Here is a 14,628-nt window from a genome sequence, read left to right on the forward strand (position 1 = left end):
CAGGTGAAATTGGAGCCTGGATTTTTGTATGAATGGAGTTCGTTGTCTGTCTGCTACAGCTGTGTAATCACACTGATGACTGGGTTGCTTTACACACACACACACACACACACACACACACACACACACACACACACACACACAAAGACTGGATATTTACATAGATACATGAATAAATATGTGCCGACTGTCACACATGAGTATAAATATGGAATATTTTGCCAAATGTGTGTCTTGTTAACACATGCTCTTGGTAAGCTGACAGTTTTAACGCAGATACAGACCTGCAGACCGAGGTAGAGTACACTCTAACCTTGGGTGGTCTATAGGGCTCTCGGTGGCCTCTACATGTTGGTCAGTGGAGCCGAGCCTGCTCTGCCCGGACTTCACACACAGGGACACATTTAGACGCATAATCATCACATGCAGTGTTGACCCAGCATATTCTTGGAGAAATAATGTACAACTATATCACCATCAAAATGAAAACTTGTTTTTTTAACTCCATTTTGGGTTTTTCTCCAAGATACTCCTGTTTCCTCCCGCAGTCCAGAAACAGGCCTTTGAGAATAATGGGTGGGCCTGAATTGGCCATAGGTGTAAATGTGAGTGTGTGAGTGTGTGTGAATGTGTGTGTGTGTCAGTCTCTCTCTGTCTGTCCAGTGATGGATCAGAACTCAAACTAACCTGGGATCGGCTCCAGTGCCACACCACCCTCACACCCAGCACAGCCTCACATTTCCTCTCTTAACTTGGTTTTGTTTGATTGAATTTGTTTTGCCGGCCCATTCTGTCCAGCTCCTCTTATAAAGTTCAAACACGCACTGCGGCCATTTGTCACTTAACGCATGTTTCCAAGTCACAACTCTATAATGGGGCTGGCCCACCGATCTGACCTGACTTTGTCAGAGTAATTATTTAATGTACTGAGTGTATTAGTAACACAAGACGCTCCCGTGGTCACTGTTTAGGCGGTTAAACTGACTCAAATTAAACAAGGAACAGACTGCTGAAGCTACTTAGCAGCAATTTCAAGTGAAAATAGAACATCAGTTAAATGTGACACTTCCCATCACTCCACCTTGCTTCTTCAGGGGAAGTCTTAGTAATGAATGTATCCAGGCTTCATCAGGGAGTCCATTTGATTTTCCCATCTTCCAACCCAGGGGATGATGGGAAGAAATGACTTTTTGTTGTTTTCATTGCACTTCATGTTACTTTAATTAGGAATGAAGTCTAAAGCGTGCTGTTTTTTAAAGCCACCATGCGTTCTGTGGAAGCAGTGAAGAGAAAAACAAAAAAAGAGGAAATGATCTCACCGCATGGCAGGTCCCAAAGTGGGAGTACCGCACCTATTATTACATGTTATCAGTTTAAACGCAGTGTCTCTGCCTTGTGATGACTCCCATGACTCCAGTGGATTAAAAGGTAGCATTGTGTTGGGCTGAGGAGGAGTGGACAGACTTCCTCCTCCAGGATCGCCGTGCCCTTCTTATTTCACCGCAGCACGACGTGACACATCTGAGCTCTCATTAATGGTGTATGAAAAGCTTTTCAATAGATGTTTAAATATACATTTGGCCAGTGATAGCCACTAAAGACACAAGACGAACAAGTGAAGTGTACACCACTGCATTAATGAGCAGCTGACATGAGGATCACCGTGCTCCATGTTTTCAGACTGAACTACGGGTTGAAACGGCGAGAAGAAGCTTACCGTGATGTCCTTGCCAGCCCAGTTGCACTCCTCCCTCCAGTCAACAGGGGCAGGCCAGTAAATCTGAAACACGAACATGAAATAATATTTAAGTTTTTTTTAAGCATGTAAATCCTTACAGAGGAATAAGTGAATGGAAAATGCATCCTTGAGCTGCAAATCACACCGCTCAGCAGTCTGGATGATAACACGTTTTTCTTTTCTTCTTTCCACTCCGCTCTTCAAATCTTTGGTTGAACACACTTCCTTTATTTTCCTTCTTTCCTCTTCATCTCCGTCTTAACCCTTTTTTCTAACCACATCATCCAAGCCCCGTCTCAACCGCACGGAGAGAAAAAGATCCAAAGCAGAGTGGATCTGTACTCCGAGCTCATAAATCACACTGACACATACACCTAAACCCAACCGAAGCTTCAGATCCGAAGCATCCAACGTGTAATTTACTCCAAACAGCTGTGAGCAGATGTTACCGGTGGGCTGTATTTTGCTCCTATGCATATTTGCGTATGGCTTTGCTGTGGACTCGCTCCACTGTTATTCACACCTGTGGATGTGAGCTTTCGCTTGCTGAAACGTGGTCGTTAGATACTTAAAGGGAAAGAACACTCGAGTGAAGCTGCATTTTTTCAGATGTTCGTCATCACCTGATTCAGTAAAAACCTTTTCCTTTCATCTTCATCTAACTCTTTGATTCCCTACCTTTGTCTATTAATCCCATATTTCGCTCTTCCCCCACAAAGAGGTGCAGCTGAACAGTCTCAGATGGACAATTTCTTCTTTCAAAGAGGTCTGTTTGTAAAAAGTGTCCACGCTAGTGAATGTTTTTCTTCATGTCCTTCCTTCAGGTCCACTTGAATATAGAATTACAAAGCACATGTGGTCTGACTTTGATTGCAACAGTAAAATATAAGCCTAAGAAATCGAGCAAAACGGCTCTACGTGGAAGAACAAAAACAAAAAAAGACAGTTATGTATGTGCAAGAAGAAAGATGGCTCCAATCTAAACCTAACAAAAAGCAGGTAAATCTCCTCATTATCTTTACAGCCATGGAAAACACAGCACATGTGCAGTGGATCATAACTATTTTGAGCATTATTTGAACTGGTTTTCAAGAGATGGAGCCGCTGTGACCCTTCACCCTTCTGCAACACGTCAGAACAATGAGCTTTAACTCACATCTATTTCTCTTTCTCATGATTTCTTGTGTAAAGTTGAAATAAAAGAAACCCTGTAAACCCAAGATTCATCCTGCTGTTTGCCCACAGATTGAGATGGATGAAGCACCTGAGTCCATTTTACCGTTTTCAGTGTGAGAACAGTGTTGAAATGTCAGCGGTAAAGGTTTTGTACTGATCATTCCACCTTGTGCTCCTGCTTGGCGATGTTGTCCAACGAGAGCGACAGCAGGAAGTTCTTGGCCCCCACGAAGAGTCTTCCTCGCTCTTCATCCAGCAGCAGGGCGCTGAAGCAGCAGGATCGCTCCAGATCGAACCGCCGCACTCCGTGAAACTGCTGCAGCTCTGCAAACGGGACGTTTCACAGGATGCTATCGTCAATGCCAGCATTTGGCGTTTGCGCGTGCACTTCTATGAAAAACTGTCTTGTGAACCGACTTCTCTGATGTTTCTCCATATTGCTATTCTTCTCTGAAATAACAAAAATAAAATAAAGAGAAACAATGACCTCAGAGAGACTTTCTATCGATGCCAAAACAACCTGAAGCCATGAGTCCTCTGATCTGAATCAGCTTGTTGGCTTCGAGGTACCATCAACAAGTCATGTGGTTGATAAGGAAGCGTACTGCCTCATCTTCGCAAGCATGAATAACATGTCGAGCAACACCCCGAAGCCAGAAGGCAGGACCGAATCCCCTGACAGTAAAGCCCCTGTGTTACCCTCAATGGAAAAACCGACTGCACCAAACTGGCAAGAAGAAACTCCGGGGGAGTCGTGTCCAGGAAACTGTAGCATGTATTTGTAATTTTAAAGCAGTAATAGGTATCAACATGCCAATGGAAAAACAAAAAACGAAAAACTAAATCTGAGCTCTTGGCTCTAGAACTAAAGGGACGGCGTCGGCGTCCTCCCCGCTGGTCCAGTGTGACCCAGGACCATCAGGAATCAGAACCAAGGCCCTCCTCACTTATACACTACAGGACTTTATTTGTCTGGCTTGTTCTAATGTGAATTTATGACTTTATTTCAGACTCTGACGCCTCCCAAAGGCTGCCTGCAAGACGTCAGGGACTTTCTGTTCGGTTCTACGACACTGTGATGAAAAGTAGCTTTGGGTTATTTACCGACTGAACAAAAATACAGTCTGACGACAAAATACTAAAGTATCCCTTTGATCGACATCTGCAACCAAATCCTTTTACGACGGTCCATGTTTTGAATTATGGCAATTTGGAGTGGAGATATAAAGGATATGACCACTTCATTATTGGACTTATTGATTTGAAAGTCAGTTGTTTCGTCCTGATATCTGATGTGGCTGACGGTCGTTTCATGTGGATGCTGATCATGTCAGTTTAGACCGTTTATGTTCACATGTCATCCTGTTATCTTGTCATTAACAACATTTTGCAGAAGTTTTGAAGTAACTAAGTGTTTATAGATCGATGAGGGTACTTTTTAGGTATCTGTGGTTTATTTTTTGGAGAACTTCAATTTTTGTTCCTTACATTTGCACATAAACATCTGATACTGTTGATTACTTCATGTAAAGCAATAACGAGTCAACAAGGAGAAGAACGAACTTGATTGTTTTGAAAGTGCAGTCAACTTATCTGTTGTTTTTAAAAAGCGAGAGAACAATTTAGTTTTAGGCACACACACACACACACACACACACACACACACACACACACACACACACACACACACATGCGCACGACGACCACAACAGCCACAAGATTCATTGTGAACAATAAAAAAATTTAAATCCTTGCATGCATTCCAGACCGTTCTATTTTTGCTTTCGTAAAGAATTTGAATCCATACAGCAAAACTGTTTCTTCCCAACTGGATTCTATTCACCTGTCTATTCAGTATTTTCAGAAACATTTTACAGCACTTCAATAATGCTTATCTTTTGGCTCCCTAAAGTATATTTAAGTTAAAAAACAGTGTTTTTTGCCCTTCATGTGCCACACAAAACAAATACATTCACGTCTTCCGGTCCAGTCGGCTATATGTCGCTCCCAGTCTAAATGAAAGGGAGCAGATATCTCTGCAGCGCAGGCAGCCTCCAGCGAGCCTCCCGGCCTCGGCCAGTTAGCTCGGGCTGTAATTGCTGGCTTTCAGCGATGGAACACATCCCTGGTTTATGTGGTTTTGTCGGGCATCGAGCTGCCGTCCTCGAACATACCAGACGGGAGATGAAACGCAAAGCCGTGCTACTGCGAGTTGAAGCGGAGTGCACGTGTGTGCATGATGCTGTGTGTGGCTGTGAATCACTGCAACCGCAAATTACAGCTGGCCACGGTTCAGCAGTGTTTACTCTGACAGGGATCAGGCTGAATGCTACATGAAACAGAGAAAGTGTGTGTGAATGTGTGTGTGTGCGCGTGCAGACTAAAAGTAAACATTTACAGATATAAAGTCCACCACAGAAGACGCATGCGCTCGCTTGAATAAGGTGTAGAAACTCTGCGACAGTCGTTCCCAAACTTGTTCTTACCTTTGTATGAAAGCTTCATGCGTGGCGAGGAGGAGGAAGAGGAGGAGGATGAAGGTGAGGATGAAGTGCGGCTCATGGTGTTGGAAGAGGCGTGGGCGGCGGCCAAGCCCAGCAGGAAGAGGGAGCTGCAGGTCACCATGGTGGCCACCATCATCATCATCATGGTCATCATCTTGAGCGATTAAAATGATTCCTGATGTCCGCCGCCGATGTCGTGATTCAGGTATGAAGTTCTGCTCAGTTTCTGAGTCGAGTCAGAGAGCAGGAACCTTTCAGGGATTTCGTTCTTTTAGAAGATGTCTCTCCGAGTCTGCCTTTTAAGGTCCTGCTGATCACTTTAATCTTTTAAATGTCCTCCTTTCCGGAACACTTCTCTTTCCGTCTTGCGGCTCCTCTGGCGAAGGGCGATCGGGTTCACCAAGCTACATCCAAGAAGGGACGAAAATGCTGCGCGTGGGCCTAAAAATAGAGACAGACAAAGAGAGATATTTTAGAATTGTGTACAAAACATGAACAGACCAGGGGTGCGCCAATGCACACACACACATACGTGAAAAGACACACCAGCACATGCAAGCACTGGCGTCTGAGGTGTGTTTTCGTGGGAGTCAGATTGATGACCCTGCCAGGCCGTGTTAACGCCAGCAGCCTCCATGATGGCAGCAACACTGTAATCTCCTCACATTACAGCAAGACACAGGGACTGTATCCAAAACACACACTCACACACAGGCTGACCATAGTGATGAGGGCGAGTGTCTGTGTGTGTGTGTGTGTGTGTGTGTGAGAGAGAGATAGATATATGCTTTGCCTCATGCCAAGTCAAGCAGTGCCTCGCTGGATGTCGGTGGCACTGCCAGCTCACAGCGCCTCCCTCCTCCCGCTCGGCTCTGGCAGACGGTGTCACCAAATCAGATCCCTTCGCCGCCGAGAACTAATGAGCCGACGGCGACTCGGATGAACGGATGAATGGACGAGTGCATCAGCGTTCGTCTCACAGAACGTCACTTGTGAGCGAGTCCAGCGGAAGAGACTTCAATAACTTCTGTGATGAGATTCTGTCAGAGCGCCCAATACCCCACTATTAGATCAACAGCACAAGGAGTTACTCAGAATGTTCTTTACAATCTCCTCTGGCTTCAATAGTCTCTGTTTACTGTGTAGAAAAAAAAAAGGTTATTTGATGAGTGTAGCTGAATTTACTGCGACAGATTTGTTATTGTTTCGGGTCTGTCCCCAATAACTCGCTGACTGAGCTGCGACCGAACCACAAGTCCACCACAGACGACGACGGCATGAAGTCACTGGCTCGTAAGTGTACAGGCGTGCACAGGGACACACACACATACACACACACACACACACACACACACACACACACACACACACCTCTCTGTCAGTACTTTGGACTCCATGGCCAGTCGGAACAATGAAGCCTTTCACTAGAAACAGTCTCCTTTATTATATTGCACCTCACAGTTGGCACTCATTAACAGACAGACCGACGGCTTTTCCCCCGTTTTCCTTTTCAATCTCGACTCCTTCTCCCCCTCTGAACAATTACCTCTATCACTGCCCCTCATCTGCTGCCCTCTGTAGAAAAGCCCCCCTTGTGTCCCGCCAGTGAAATCAGCTGTTTAATAAGACTCTGCTCTGTGCGGCGGCTGGATTTTCTCTCTCGGCGATCGGTGCTACGTCTCATATAAAATAACAGCATCTTTATTTCTGCGGCAGTTTTTAATAAAAAGCTTAAAGCGCTTAAAGAGGCCCTTGTGGACAGATTTTAAACAGAAGTCTAAGGTTAGCCAAACATGAGCAGCCGAAGCGGATTCTCCAAAGGATCGTTTGATTCGGTCATAGTGGTTCTGAAGGAACGCTGATGGTAAAAGCAGGGTTGATGTAAAGATAGCGCCTCACTCAGCTCAACGTGGAGCACTTTAGGTCCAGAACGGGGCAAATAGCTGGGGTTTGGAGGAATACATCCCTCCTCTGTCCACAGCAAGACTCATATGATGAAGTCTAAACAGCCTCCACCTCCACACCCCTTTCACCTTCAGCTTTATTCACAGTAAACGTGAAGTTCTTCCTCCGCTCTTCCCTTCACGTCCACACACAGGATAAGCTCCGCCCCTCCAGTCATGAGGTGGCGTTAGTCGTGCTGCCCGTTTCTGCGGTGAGAATGGCGCCGTGGAGGCCGGGCATTGTGTGGCCGATGTGTGTTGGGATAAGGCGGCCATGTGGAAATCCCAGTCATTTTCTGTGACCTCTCTCTTTGTTAATTCTGCCATTATGTTACGTAACATAGAACAGCTGAGATGCAGACAGATATTCCTGCAGCACACGTTCAGTCGTTCATTACAAGTCAGAAAGTGCAATAATGCTGTAGTTCCAGAGTTCCTTCAGCTTTATTAGTATTGGTTTGTTAATATGTTGAGTTTGTGGGAAAGATAAAGCCAGAATTTAACATAACATACAGTATATGCATATTTGTTCTGCTTTCTGTTTATTTAACTTGGTCATTTTTCTTGCTTTTTTAAATTGATTTGAAAAACTTCTTTTTGTTGTTTCAGATACAGATGTTTGAAAAACAGTAGCCACCATGTGAAGAACATGTAGACAAACTGATCTATGTAGGTTGTTCTGAATGTTATATTGTAGTTATAAGTTGTCTTTACTGAGCCATTGGGTATTACGAGCGAGCTAATAACTGCTAATTTTAGTACATATGAGTCGACTCCGTAAATCAGATTTGGTGCTACGAACATTTCAGCATTGCTTCTTGTTTTAGAGAGGATTTTTGTTTCTGATTTTGACAGTTTGTGTTCCTTTTGTGTTCTTGCTACAGCTTTGATGTGCAATGATGTGAAATCAGCAGTTATGGGATAAGTGAAAAGAAATAACACCGAGGACAGATTTAGCGTAAATAAAACTTACAGGCCTCAGGATTGTCTCTGTGTGACAAATATCTGACAAATTACTTCAGTTCTGCTTCATTAGATAAGTGACGACTGCATGAAGAGTGTTAATACGACAGGCTGCAGCGTGTTGAGCTTTTCAATACAGCCTCACATTTTTTCATTACATTGGACTTTACATTGTTTTGAATTTTTCACCAACACTGAGACCTGCAGCGATCATTTGAAAGATCAGATCAGAACCATATTCGCCAAACATTGAAACATACACACATACTGCGCACGCACACACACACACACACACACACACACACTCGGGCCCATCCAGGCAGTTGGCACAGAGTTTTATGAATAATGGAGCTATTGAAGCGAAGAGACAGGAGAGCTCTCATAAGCTCATGGCTCGCAGGCCACAACACAACAGGACAGAGCTTAGCAGGAACATAAACTCCCACATACCCTGCAGTATGTAAACACTCCTGCACACACACCACTGAATGGACAAATGTGCACATGCATGTCTTTAAAAGAAAGCAAGCCGCCGTCCTGTGAGTCGGGTCACTGTTTCAGACGTCCACCGTGGGTTTACAGCGGCGGGTCTGGTTCAGGTTTGGGGAGCCGTCAACGAAGTGATAATGTGCAATAAACTGGGCTTTCCTGTGCAAAGGGGAAAAGAGGTAAGCGTGTGTGTGTGTGTGTGTGTGTGTGTGTGTGTGTGTGTGTGTGTGTGTGTGTGTGTGTGTGTGTGTGTGCTCAAGGTTCTGCACTGAGTTGCAAAGATGCTGCAGTATTTCAAGGAGAAGTACGTCAGCAGTCTCGTCAGCTGCACAGCTCCTGACACACACACACACACACACACACACACATCGCAGTCCACGGGAGTGACGAGGGCATCAGAACAAGTCCTCGTGCTCCCGTCGGCAGCTATAAAAGGAATGACCGGTGCCAGTGCTCACCTCCCTGAGCTCTGCCAGTGTGTTGAAGTGTCTCTGTGTGTGTTTTCTAAATTTGCTGTCATAAAAATCATCATTGCACCGTGCACATCCTCATACTCAGCACACACACCTGTACCTTTAAATGTTATGCTACAGGAGCTCATATCTACCTCTGCAATGTCCCTGGACTTACACTTGCCGACGCACGTGCTCACACACACACACACACACACACACACACACACACACACACACACACACACTCTTGCAGATACACAAACTTCTTGCTCGTTCCATAATGCATCTTAATAAAAAAGCCATTGGGACCGCTGACACTTGCATTCAGTTCAGCTTCAATAGACATGGAGCAGCAGCAAGCCAAGAGAGAGTGGATTAAAAATAAAGAATAAGACAGAGAGAGAGATTGGAGGGGAGGGGGGGGCCGCGGCCGGGGTGGGCACGCTGTCCTGTCAAAACCCAGCCTAAATAGAGACAGGCAGACAAAGCAGCCCGCCTCCAGGGTGAGACGGCCTTAGCAGAGTGGGGCTAGAGTGCAATTCTACAATGCTGCATGCAATAATGAATGAATGGATATCAGCCGTTTAACTTGTAGCCCTCCGCTACCACAGGTCAGGGACGAGAGCAGAGACGGAGCGGGACACAAAGACGGGAGACGAGGTCTGTGAGCGAGGCAGCCGGTGGCGGAACGAGGCAAATGCAGTCAGGTAAAACGAGGAAGGACAGAACTTAAAAAGTCATCAAATATTTAACTGGGAAGGAGAACGGTGAAAAGGGAAGAGATGAAGTGTGGATGAAGTGGCGCAAAGATCTGGAAAGACTTCAAACAAAAGCCACAAGGTTCTCCTGAAAGTGTGAGTGGAGGATATAAACCGAAGCAGACTCTGGAGCACTTTGACCCTGCAGGCAGCTCATGTGCATACAGTCAGAGAGAGGGAGGGAGAGAGAGAGAGAGAGAGGGAGAGAATGCAATGGAGGGAGGGCGGGATGGAGAAGAAATGGAGTGAGCAGAGAGGTGATGGAGAGAAAGGAGCCGATTGTTTCGCCTGCACGGAGCAAAGACTTTCCTTGGCCTGTGACCAACAAGTCTAAGCCTCCCTGCAGCAGAGAAATGAAAAGCAGGAGGGATGGATGGATGAAGGGGAAGAATGAGAGGGTGAGGAGGGGGGGCTCCGAGCTGTACCGAGCAAAAAGAGCGAAACAGCAGGTAACTGGTGGCTTTTGAACCAATTAGTTTGATAGGGTGGAGCCCACGGCGGTAAGAGAAGGGGAGGGGTCAGCAGATCACCGAGAGGCTGATTATCTTTATTATGCATAATATTTTTAACTTATATTATTGCTTTTTATTTAGAAGAGTTAAAAGAGATAGAGTAGGTAACAGATACATTTAAAAAGTGGCATTTAAGTTGGATTGCAGGAGACACCCTAAAATTATCTCTTTGTCATGAAGCTGTGAGATTTTTACACCAATAAAATAAATCTGAAAATGCTCTGAACTGCAAGAAAAGTGTGTGTTTATATTCTTTTTATTGAAGTACTTTGCCATGAATCTAATACAGAAAATGAGCACTCTAGGAATGAGTGACATTGCATGATAGAGCATGGATATTGATTGGTTTTAAGCGTTAACCATGTGATTTGGTCCTCAGGTTGAGATTTGAATGGTTGCTCTCAGCGTGTAATCGCAGCGGTTAGAAATATGGAAAGCATCCAGGAGCAGAAGGCCGTGTCTTTACAAGTGCTGTGCAGGGCGAGTGCAGCGAGCATGCTAAAAGCTGGACTCGCAATCAGATCGCATTGCCACCTTCTCACCTCAGTGCAATCACACTATTTAAAGCACTGCTGTTTTGATATAGCTGGGAATTCCTTGCAAAACAGGAAAACGAGAGACCCATGTTCAGGTGAGGCTGCAGGTTCTGCAGATATTCACGCTGAACTTCTAAAAGAAATATTGAGGATTAATCAAAAAAGCTCAGGAAAGGTGATGAACAAGATGGATTGTGTGGATGATCTAAATATTCTGAATATGATTCTAAAGTGAAACTTGAAATCAGGCAAGCCTTTGTAGCTCGGGCCGCGAAAGTTCAAAGTTCAGTCGCATGAAGGTTCAGGAAAGAATTTAAAAGCTTAGAAATACCGTCTTATTTTCAGACAAGAAACTTGGAGCAAAGCAGGAGTAAATTAAAACTTTTACACACACACAATAAACACACACACACACACACACACACACACACACACACACACACATAACCAGCAGAGCAAAGCAGACATAAGCCAAAAGTGGCGACCGGTCTTTATGGGATTTAGGCTGAGACAAAGTGAGGAAGAAAGAGCGAGACGATTCAAGGCAGGGACCCTGAAAGGGACGCAGTGAATGAAGGAGCCGGGGAGGCTACGGCGCTCTGCTGGTTGCTGGTAACGAGCCATCTGGCTCCACATCCTGAGAGGAATGTTTCCCAGCCTTCAGTCCCATCACTAGCATTTGCTTAGTTTGGCTAAATCATTCCCACCGTTCAGAGTCTGAATGACAAAACGATATATATTTCAGCGGGAGAAAGTGAAACCTGCTCAGCTGGAGCCCGCAGGGAGAACGTTTTACACTCTCTGATTTAGCACAGGTCTCACTCTCGATGACGGACGTCCTTTCAGAGGTTTTATCACTTCTGTCTAAAGAGTCAAGTTCGGGAGAAAAAGGTCGGAGTGGTGTTATGATGAATGGAGTGATGTGTTCCACAGGAGGGAAAAATATTCAGAAATTGGCCTTTCTGTGGTCAGAGAGCTTAAATCTCTTGTCTGGTACAAGAAGCTCTGAAATGGGAGACAATACAGGAGCCAGTAAGGCGAGGGCAGCCTGCTGGCCGCTGGTCGCTGGCCATTTGGCTGCGATGGAGCCGGGAGCAGCAGTAAGTCGGGACCTTACAGGGCTGCCTCTGGTCTCCTGACTGGATCGGCTCCAAACGGCTCCCCGAAGAGAGACAACTCACTCGGCTCTGCTAAATGAAACAACAGAGTGGATTACAGCCCGGCTCTCCGCGGAGAAAGCCCACATGTCATCCGCAGGACTTGTGAGGAGATAATTTGGGGGTTTGGGAAGTTTCACCGAACAGAGAGAGATCAGGCCGTCTGATCTGAATCATGCCAGAAAGCCCTTCACGGTCTGACTGGGACACGGTCCAGGTCAACTCACCTGCCTGCCCGTTTCCATGAGAGCCAGATTCCACAGGAGGTCAGAACATTCCGGGTCGGGATCAGCATCCACCTGAGCTCAACGAGCCGGGGACAGCAGCGAGGGTCTCCATGCTCTGCTCAGCTTCTCATGGTGTTGACACACTCGCTCAAGGGAAGCAACTCTTCCTTCTATTCATTCACAGTCCAGAAAGTGCAGAATACACACCTGCTCACATTCACCGAGCTCAAATTAAACACATCCAAAAGTCCCATTCTGAGTTATTAACATGTCTGAGTTCATCCAAGGAAAAGTGCAAATCCAAATAAGTGAAGTTAAGACTGTTGCACGAGTTCCTGCAACAAATAAAATGTGAAAAAGATCAGTATTCCAGTGATGGGAAAAGGTCCCTTTAGGGCAGGAAAAGAGCAGCAGCAGCAGTGGAGTCCCAGTTTGGTGCAGGAAAAGTCCAGTGAGTCTTTAAAAAAAAAAAAGAAAGAAAAGAAAAAGGAAAAAAAAAGTGGGGAAAGCAGCTGTGTGTAAGTTAAAAAGCAGCGCAGTGAGATCAGAGTATTCCCCCGTCTGCAGGCAGCTCCACTGATGAACGGCAGCACTTCAGCTCCACTTAGAAAAACACACAATCCTACACACACACACACATAAAACTCTTCTGTACACACGCACACACACACACACACAAAGAGTTTTCACAGGAGCCCGAGCAGTGTAGACATGCTCAGAGGGAGAGCAGGCTGTAATAATGGACTTAATTCAAGAGAGGGAGAGAGAGAGAGAGAGAGAGAGAGAGGGAGCGAGGGAGGAGGAGGCTGTTAAGGAGAGGACAGAGAGGTGGGAGGTGAGGGGGGGGGGGGGGGGGGGGGGGGGCGGAGACATGCTCGCCATGTGTATACTGTATGTACTGTGCTGTCTGCGCTGACACCGGGGTGGAACTTCGTGGCGCTCTTCTATCACTGGGATCATGACTTTAATTTGCCTTTACAGAACAATTAAGCTGAGTTGAGCAGAGGAAACTCCCTCCACTGAGTCCCAGCCCTCCTGCTAAAAGCCTGCATTCACGCTGAAGAAAAGCATGAAACAGGAAATCTGAAACACAGGTTCGATCTTCTGAAGAACATCCAGCGGCAGCTGGTTTTAGAGATCAGCTCTTAGGAAGCAACTGCTGCCATGATCGACGACCTCAAACCAACCCCGGAGCGAGCTTTGGCTGAAGTGAGAACCAAGTGTTACAGAGCCCGAAATGTGATAAAGCGCAATGAAAATCTGTTCAAATGAGGCATAGATATTGTGTGTGTGAGTGTGTGTGTGTGTGTGTGTGTGTGTGTGTGTGTGTGTGTGTGTGTGTGTGCGCGCGCTTGAGTTTTCTACTTTATTTCTCTCCCACAGTCCAAATGCATGTGTTTGAGGTTAATTGGTGACTCCAAATTGCCTCTAATTGCGAGTGTGTGTGGCTGTCTGCCGGCCCTTCACTGGACGGACACACACACACACACACACACACACACACAAAGAGGCGGTCTGTCCAGGCTGCACCCACAGTCAGCCGGGGTAGGCTACGGCCCCCCGAGACCCTCAGCTGGATGGAAAACGGCTTCAAATCTGAGCTTAATAGCTGTGAGACACCAAGTCATGATTCGCCCTGAAAAGACTCATGACACACACACGCACAGACACACACACGCACACACAGATTTCCAGATACCTGCCGTGCTGTCCTGATAAGCTACTGTAGATACAGAAAGAGGTAATTGGCTGTACGGCACATGAGGGTTTACATCATCCTCCGCACATTTTCGGGTTGAAGCATCGGTCAACGTCTGAACACGCAAATGTACGAAAACTTCAAGTGAAAATCTCAGACGGAACTTGTTGTGTCGCATTTATTATTTGTGACATGACTTAAAAGCTTGTTTACTTTTTTCCGTGTTGTCTGGAGGGAATCTCTGGTCCGCTTCAACACAGTCAGCTCCTTTGATGATAAGTTTTCACGAGGAGGGGAAAAGTATCAAAGCGTTCATTCAACTTCTTGAGCAGTTCCTGCAGCATGATCTGCTTCTTCTCTGCTCTCAAAAGTTACATTCGGTGAAAACCGCTGGGAGAACGCCCGTGCTGGCGAGCCACCTTCGATCCAATTCAACATTAAAAGGTGCAAATTAAGAAAAGCTTCAGACAA

At 45.9% G+C, this 14,628-nt stretch overlaps 1 protein-coding gene across 2 annotated transcripts in view; it reads right to left on the bottom strand.

The window, feature by feature from the left end:
• sema3b (sema domain, immunoglobulin domain (Ig), short basic domain, secreted, (semaphorin) 3B) overlaps positions 1-14,628 on the bottom strand; it is a 65,350-nt gene that overhangs the window by 11,260 nt on the left and 39,462 nt on the right. The window contains exons 1-4 of one of the 2 annotated variants that reach the window (XM_030118473.1): positions 12,459-12,765; positions 5,401-5,859; positions 3,081-3,238; positions 1,718-1,780 (exon numbers count right to left, since the gene is read on the bottom strand). In XM_030118473.1, the coding sequence (XP_029974333.1) occupies positions 1,718-1,780; positions 3,081-3,238; positions 5,401-5,572 (393 nt within the window). In that variant the 5' untranslated portion in view covers positions 5,573-5,859; positions 12,459-12,765. Of the gene's footprint in view, positions 1-1,717; positions 1,781-3,080; positions 3,239-5,400; positions 5,860-12,458; positions 12,766-14,628 lie in introns of those variants that run through there. The other variant, XM_030118474.1, reaches the window with a different exon arrangement.

Source organism: Salarias fasciatus, chromosome 20 (assembly GCF_902148845.1).
Source record: "Salarias fasciatus chromosome 20, fSalaFa1.1, whole genome shotgun sequence".
Classification (NCBI taxonomy): domain Eukaryota; kingdom Metazoa; phylum Chordata; class Actinopteri; order Blenniiformes; family Blenniidae; genus Salarias; species Salarias fasciatus.